This window comes from Physella acuta, unplaced genomic scaffold (genome assembly GCF_028476545.2).
Source record: "Physella acuta isolate Inbredline_101_S28 unplaced genomic scaffold, ASM2847654v3 ptg000489l, whole genome shotgun sequence".
NCBI classification, from domain to species: Eukaryota; Metazoa; Mollusca; class Gastropoda; family Physidae; genus Physella; species Physella acuta.
In genome coordinates, this window is record NW_026732008.1 from 582,961 (window position 1) to 591,229 (window position 8,269).

The 8,269-nt window shown below is 37.6% G+C and overlaps 2 protein-coding genes across 2 annotated transcripts; both read left to right on the plus strand.

The window, feature by feature from the left end:
* Positions 1–43: 43 nt before the first annotated feature.
* Positions 44–3,002, plus strand: LOC131944335 (eukaryotic translation initiation factor 3 subunit M-like). The gene is given in 3 exon segments (XM_059304891.1): positions 44–107; positions 2,403–2,895; positions 2,897–3,002. Coding segments are annotated over 3 exon segments (663 nt in total).
* A 4,130-nt stretch (positions 3,003–7,132) lies between these two features.
* On the plus strand, positions 7,133–8,005 carry LOC131944336 (uncharacterized). The gene has a single exon (XM_059304892.1). The coding sequence runs from the start codon at positions 7,133–7,135 to the stop codon at positions 8,003–8,005; it is 873 nt and encodes a 290-aa protein (XP_059160875.1).
* Positions 8,006–8,269: the final 264 nt, after the last annotated feature.

Genomic DNA, 8,269 nt, shown 5'->3' on the forward strand with positions numbered 1-8,269 from the left:
CTTTCATTGTATATACCCAGGGGTGGTCTGGCCCGCCGATCTAATGGGAAACAATGCAGTTGAGCCCTTGGAAAAAAATCCCAAAGGGTCTGCAGGAAAAGATGCAGGTGTAATAGTTACATTAGTAGGGAACGGTAGAGCTCATGTTTGCTGAACCGAAAAGTCTCGAGTTCGAACCATCGGGCAGATGAGGCTCGTTAGCTGGGGACAGCCACTCTTCTAGGGAAGACCTCCAAAATCAAACAACTACTGCCTTGTAGTTTGTTCTTGGTTGGACAAAGGCTAGGGAAGCAAATCCAAAAAGAAAAGCAGGCTGAAATCGGAGCATATGGCTCATAACCAGTTAACACGTATACTTAATTGTGTTGGAGAGAATCCCTTCCAACATTAAAATTAAGAAATCAGAAGACGAAGAGTGTTATATTAGTGTTTTGATGTTTTTAAAAATGTATTTCTCCGCAATGTTACCATTTCCATTCCTTCATGTCAAAGCGTAACACTCTATATTTGGGGTAGTTGGGGTGGGGGCTAATGCACAAGAAAAAATTCACTCTGAGGTTTGAAGCCTTTTTTTTAATTTTAGGAGTCTTCGACATTGACATTGTCAATCTCTGTATATTACCTGTGTGTAGGCTAGACAAGATAAAAGATTAAATGAATGACTGTCTTACACATGGTGATGTCGACAGAGAGACACTTAACCTGATGTAATGCACTCGCGTTGTTCTCTGTGTACAAATGAGAAGCATAGGTAAATCTTTTAGTTCATGGACTAAATCCCAAACTGACTTGATCTCAAAGTTAGGATTAAGTATGTACACTATGGTGCTGTATCTGTACATGAAAAGGACGCATTAAAAAGTAGCATGATTATTTCACATATTTACATTATTGTTTTTGGTTTTGGTATACGGAATAAAAAGTAAGTATTGAAATTGTGAAAAAAAAAACCAAATCGAGGCTTTGACGAAAGTCTACGATTGACATCAATCTGATGCAATCGTGTGTGTGTGTGAGTGTGTGCGTGTGTATGTATCTGTCTGTCTGTCTGTCTGTGATAACTTAAGTTAAGGCTAAAGTAATTAGGTTGAGTAATTATTATTAAAAATGTCGACTTCAAGTTCCAGGTTCTAAGCGAATTCCGGTAACCTAAGGTGTACTTACTTTACATCCGATTTCTCAAAACTTTATTACTCTTTTAGTTAGGTGGATAATTTTCAGCATATAAGAATAGATTGTTTTGTCAGTTTCTGGTAATAGGAAATAGTACTTTACTACTAATGGGACATGTTAACATGAGTACTATTTCAGATAGGTAGATAAAATTTAAAATATTAGATTTTATACTAAGATTGCTATAATCTTTGAGTGACCTTCGATTTCCCAAGTGGAACTTTATTTCCGGTTTCCGGTTTCTACCACACCTGCTTTTACAGCCGGTTGGGCGAAATTTCTAATATTTGAGAATAGGGTCTCAGGCGATTATTTCTAGCATCTTTTGAGTTCTTTTCAGTCTACGTAAGTTGTGTTTTACTCAGCTGCTTCCTTGTCAAAACCAGAAATTGTGTTCCGATTTGCTGAGTTTCTTCCAGGCACCTCCTCTCGCGGAGGGGGGGGGGGGGGGGGGAAGGGGAGTGCAAAAGCCCCCCCCCCCCCACCCCCCAAACGAAATGAAAATTTATTTAAATATATACTTTTGCCAGTGTCCCCACCCCCTCCCCCCCCCCCCACCCCCATAGAAACTATTAAGTGCGCCCCGGAGAAAAAGGTCTGGAAGAATCACTGTCACTTTGGTTAACAAATTGTTATAAATAAGTACTTATACTCGCTTAACACGGCGGAATGCACTGTTGTGAATATTAGACGTTAAGAAGGGTTGGTTTTGAATTATCAATATCTGCTACTGATTTGGATTTTTAAAATATATTTTTGGTCGCTGATAAAATCTCTACATTTTAGCGACCTATTTAAACATGTCTGATTAATTTTTTTACAAGATAAAAACAAACTGGATTTTTCCAATTCGGAAAGGTGTAAAATATCTAGATTTGTGAAAATCAAGTTTTTATTTCTTGCATGATTGAATTTGAAATATTTCCATTATATACCTCATAAACAAAAGTAAAAACGATAAATACATTTCAAGGGAGACAACTCTATCTCAAACTAAAATTGAACTTTAATCAATATAAAACTCTTAGGTAACTAACTTAGAGATAAGTTATAAGCTGCTTAAATATAATATAAAGCTATGAATAATTATTTATAACAAATAAGTATTTATATATTATACTTAGAAACATATACTGTCAAATCAACAACCGTAAAGCTTTAAAATAATAGTAAAAATATATCTTTTATAAATGACCTCGCGTTTGAAATATTCGTTACTCTGTTCCCAGTTCAGTTTGATATCTTTTGGTTTATTCCTCTTTCTTCCCAAGCTAGAGATGATGCACATAAGTGTACAGTGACAATTCTTGCTGATCCAAACACCTTTCTCATGGACCATCTTCTGTCCCTCAAGCCAGTCAAGTTTCTGGGGGGGGGGGGAGAGCTTATTCGTGATCTTTTGACATATTTTGTATCTGGTAAAGTAACTCAGTATCAGCAGTTCTACAAAAATCGCACAGATTTTATCAATTCACTCGGACCATCCCATGAAGAAAACATAAGAAAGGTGAGACTGTTGACATTCATGCAAATGTGTGAAAATCGAAAGGAAATGGACTTTAGTGTAATTCAAGAAGAAATGCAGCTTGAAAAAGATCAAGTAGAAGAATTTGTTATTGATGTTCTCAAAACAAAAGCAGTCAAAGCCAGGATAGACCAGATCCCGGAGAAAGTAATTGTAAGCTCGACCACATTTAGGACGATCAGCAAACATCATTGGCAGAGTTCGACAACACCCATCAGCTTGGCAGAACAATCTTTCAAGACTGGAGATCAATTTTGAAAATGTATCACTCATTCAGTTACAAGTTGGCCTACAGCAGCAGTAATTTATTTGTTCATTGGGGAGTTGTGGTTTTTGTGATTACTACTTTAATTTTACTCTATAGATAACTTGGAATTTTTAGTCTGTGGACATTTTGGTATAAATGCTATGGTCAACATTTAAAGTACTATATTTGTTTTAAAATTGATAAAAAAGATCTTGCCTTGAATTGAGCATGAAGTTTTTGATGTAAAACTTTTGTTAAGAGGATACCTACAAACATTTTTCATTTCTCTGTGTATATAAAATTCAAAAAAAAAAATTAAACTTAGAATAAAAAAAATAAATAAAAAATAAAAAATTGGTTTATTTCTCCTTAAAATAAATCTAAGTTTCAACTTAAACTGTACACAACTCTTGTATAACTTTACGGTCAATGAGACCTTAGCTTGACAATTTGAATAACTGTGCTTTCATATGGGTTACACTAGCTCAATAGCACTCCTTTATTTTGACACTAAAGATTTTTAATACTGTGTAAGAAGTCCGTTCACGCCAGTGGCGTAGCTAGGATTTTTGGGCCTTTAAGCAAAATTTATTAGTAGGCCCCTTATGCTGGAAATAAGTTAAATGTGGCCAGCGAAAAAAATAAACAAAACAGAGAAAAAAAAAAGGGTCCCTATCTTTCTAAGGCCCTTATGCTTGCTATGTAGTAGCTACGCCTTTGGTTCACGCTAACACTCTTTTTTCAAACTTATTTTTTAATGTTGAGATTTGAATGTGACCTTATTCCATATTCCACGCTTTCTATTGGTCTAAGACAATGGTATAGTAAACTAGAAGACACGTCTTCATAGCGAGACTCAGGTTAGTGCTAGGTGGAAGGGGGGGGGGGAGGGTAAAACAAGGAACAGCGGGTTGGCACTATGGGTGGGTTAATATAAATGGAGGCTCGGGTATAGGCTTGAGTTAGTATAAGGGGAAGCGGGGGTTTTATGCTAGGAGAGGCACTGTTTTTTAGGGGAGGCTTAGGTTTGTAGTAGGGAATGCGTTGGTCTTTACTAGATGAGTCGCGGTCTGGTGCTAGGGGAGTGGTGGGTTAGTATACGGGAAGGCGAAACATGATACTAGGAGAGGGGTGGATTAGTATAAAACGTTTTCTGTCCCCTGGTAAATATTACGTGTTTAATCTATCAACTCTTCTCTGATTTTATCTTCTCATATAGATCTATATTGTTTCTATTTTAAATATTTGACCACCGACTTTTCTCATTGAAAATTTCAACACCTTAAACATAAAAACTGCGTATGATATTTGCGAGGGAATGTAGAGGCTGCGAAATGTTTTGGTTTGTTGGGAGTTCAGTGATCCAAGCAGTGTAATAAATCCCCTAACAATACTACCTTTGTGCACTTGACACTTGTGATGCAGAGCCGATGGAATTGCTCTACCGGTGTTGTATTACATATGAATGGCTTAGCGTAGGAAGTAAAACATACGGTTAAGATTACAACACGTTATGACGTAGGGGATTAGGAGGATTTTTAAAGAGGAGGGAGAGAGAGAAAGAGAGAGAGATAGATAAAAAGATAGAGAACGAGAGAGAGACTGAGAGAAAAAGCGAGAGGTAAAGAGGGAGGAAAAGGGAGAAAGATATACATATATATATATATATATATATATATATATATATATATATATATATATATATATATATATATATAATATACAAGTTAACTGTCTAGGTATGTATTAGTAGACTGTCTTAATACATTTTTAAATATTTAAACAATTTACTTACTTGGTAATCTAATCTATTTCATTGCAAATAAATATATCCATCGTGAGACAACAAATCACACAAAATATTTTTAACTCATTTCGGCCTGATATAATCGCGCTTTAAAAACGTCTTTATTTCATTGACACCCTCCGACAATTGTGAAACGAGTAACTTCATATTTGTCAATCCGGTCATACGTATTTACACACGGAGGTTTGATATGCGTTATGATTTCCCGTGTTTGTTTTATTCTCTATTTTCTTTGCATTTACATTTGTTGTTTTGAATACATTCTGTTTTATAACTGTCATTGTTCAGTATGCCTGATTTTAATCAAATGTATTCATGTGATTTTGACTGCAATACGTCATTGAACGCTGACGTGTGTGTGTGGGGGGGGGGGGGGGGGCTGTGTGGGTGAAGTAGGTCAACCCAAAACACTTGGTGCGTGACGAAGCAAGACAAAGTCATGCTTTCATAGCTGCCCGCACAGGACATTTTAGTGCTAAGGACAGCCATTTCGTTTTATTTTCATAATAGAGGACTTCTGGGAATATTTGCAGGTAAATTATTTTTAGTTCAACTTTATTTTGCTTTATCTTAATTTAATGCTAATTAAAGAAAAGAAAATCCAATATAATAAGTAATTTTAAGAATTAAGAAAATCACACATTTGCTTCTATACACTCAATCCGTGGTTTCTTTCCCTAAAACGTCGTGGTTCCCCCACACCCCCAACCTCGTTACCGGACATCGTGGTCCCCCCCCCCACATTTGGAACATCGCAGTTACCCCACACATCCGGACATTGTGTTCCCACTCCCACGTAAAGGCAGTGTGGTTCACCCCCCCCCCCCCCCATCAGGAACGTCGTGGTTTTTCCCTCGCTCCTTTCGGATGTCTTCATCGTAGTTATCCCGCCTCCCTCGCCCCCCCCCCCCACTCCCACTTCGGGACATCGTGGCTACCCTCTCCCACCTTTCTTGACATCATCATCGTGGTTATCACCCCCCCCCCTTATTCCCACTTAGTTGACATTGAGGTCTTCCACCTTTTCGAGATATCGTGTCCCCCCCCCCCACCCCGGGCACACAACCCCACCTGTACTGCATAACACTTTTTAGAATTAAAGGCCTTGTCATCTAGAGCCCGGGTAAGAAACTCATGACTTTTGGGATTATGTCGTGCGTGCCTTGAACACCAATCACACCTATCTGAACGTCTAGCGTCTCCATTACTGCTAGATATCGGCCTGGCACAAACGTATAACTTTCTCTTTATGACTGAAAAGTGAAAAACTCTCTTTACATTTACCTGCATAGGCAGACAGATCTCAAACCATGATAAGAAAACTTTTCCTGGCAACTTTGGTTCTGGCCTTCACCTTGACCTGTGTCGTGCTCTACCTGGTGAACGTGGAACAAGTTCCAGACTTCCAGGCAGCTAAAAATAAATCTCCTGGGAAAATGACGTCATATCTGTCTCCAAAAGATCGAGCAACAAAACCACTGCGTGTATATTTCCAGATTTTGACCCGTATAATAAAGACGTTATGAAATTAGCAGGGTTAGATAAGAAACCAATACAATGTGAAGGATACATGCCGGATATAACATACATCAAAGGTAACCAGATATTGGTCAACACATCGAAAACCACGTCACACAACGTATCGTGTAAGTACCACGAGATTTATAAACACCCCAATGATGACAGTAATTTTACATTTGGTGAATGGAGTAGCACATTCAACCCCAGTGTTGAACTCCCTGAAACATCTGAATTTCTCTTAGTACTTTGTGAAAACAATACCTCTATCATATCAAAGACGTACTATACATTTTTCCCTAAACGTGACGAACTGGCTGATATGAAATTAAAAAAGCGTTTACAATTAGCCATGCCGAAAGAAACGCTTAACGTTATTATGATTGGTATGGACGGTGTTTCAAGACATCAGTACATGCGGTCAATGAACCTGACGTATAACTATCTAATGAAAGAATTAAATTCGTTTGATATGACAATGTATTCGCAACTAGGACTCAATACGTTTCCAAACTACCTGACTCTACTAACTGGATACAGTGAAAGCGAGGTAATCCGATGGTGGAACAGATCCTCTTACACTGATGAGTTTGACTTGGTATGGGGCGACTACAGAAGAGCGGGGTACAAGACTTTATTTACGGAAGACGCCCCTTCCGGTGGAGGATTCCATTACCAAAAAAAGGGATTTTCTGTCGCACCCACGACTTACTACAGTCGACCGATTAATTTGGCAATGGAAAAAGACAAAGAAATTTGGCGTGTTGGTGAACATTGCGCCGGAAATCAACCGGAAATAAAGCTTCACTTAAACTACGTTGAAAGTTTATTTGACAAATTTCCGAAAAGTCCGATTTTTGCGATGGCATTTTTTACTAAACTAACTCATGATGATATGTCAAACTCTAGACAGGCGGATGAAATTATGTTTACGTTTTATAAAAGAATGAAAGAGAAAGGGTATTTAGATAACACGGTGCTCATCACATTTTCAGACCACGGGCCTAGAATGGGCGTGATTCGAGCCACATTGAACGGCATGGTGGAGAGCCGTTCACCGTACTCTATCATCACATTCCCAAAGTGGTTTCTGGATAAATACTCAAACGTGAAAAAAAACTTGAAAACAAACACAAAACGTTTAACAACACATTATGACGTCCACGCTACGTTACAAGACTTGTTGTATTTTAAAGCGAGTGGTATCGTCCCACTCACACCAAGAAAACACGGCACCAGTCTGTTTAATGTTATACCAGAATCTCGCACGTGTGAAGACATCCCAATCCCAATGGAGTTCTGTCTGTGCAACCAGGTCAAAATGGTGGAGCTAGCGTTAAACTCAAACATAGCTCATGGCTTCAGTGAAATCTTTGTAAAGAAAATAAACTCGAAAACAAATCCAACCCTTTGCGCTGAGTTAAAGCTTGACAAAATTTTAACAATAGTTCAAGTCACTTTACCATACAATCTTCCAAGGGACATCATCCTTTATAAAATCAAACTCCAGACCTTACCAGGGGAGGGAATCTTTGAAGGTACAATACAAACGCCGAAAGCTAACTCAACAACGATTGGTAAATACATCGATGAATTTATTTCCAAAGGTGAAAGTTCAAATCTGATTGTGGGTGAGGACTTTGATCGTCTAAGTCTTTATCGAGGTCAGGCTGACTGTGAAAGTGACTTTGCAAAGAAACAATACTGTTATTGTAAGGATTTGATTACAACTTGATTTATGTTTTCACTGCTTTGTTTGTTAGTTGTTCATGTAAAATAAAAACATAGCATAACTGTTGGTTTCTGTTGTTCTTATCAAATTTGTTCTATTACAAAGATTTTATAATTTTCATATTTCTAATGTTGGCTAAATTAACCTCAATTGGTAAATAAAATATCTAACATATTTAAACTTCAGCTATCACAAAAGGAAACTTTATGTTAAAGCCACATTCGGAAAAGCTAAGAAAACAAAATGTTTTTTAAAAAGATTTTGAAA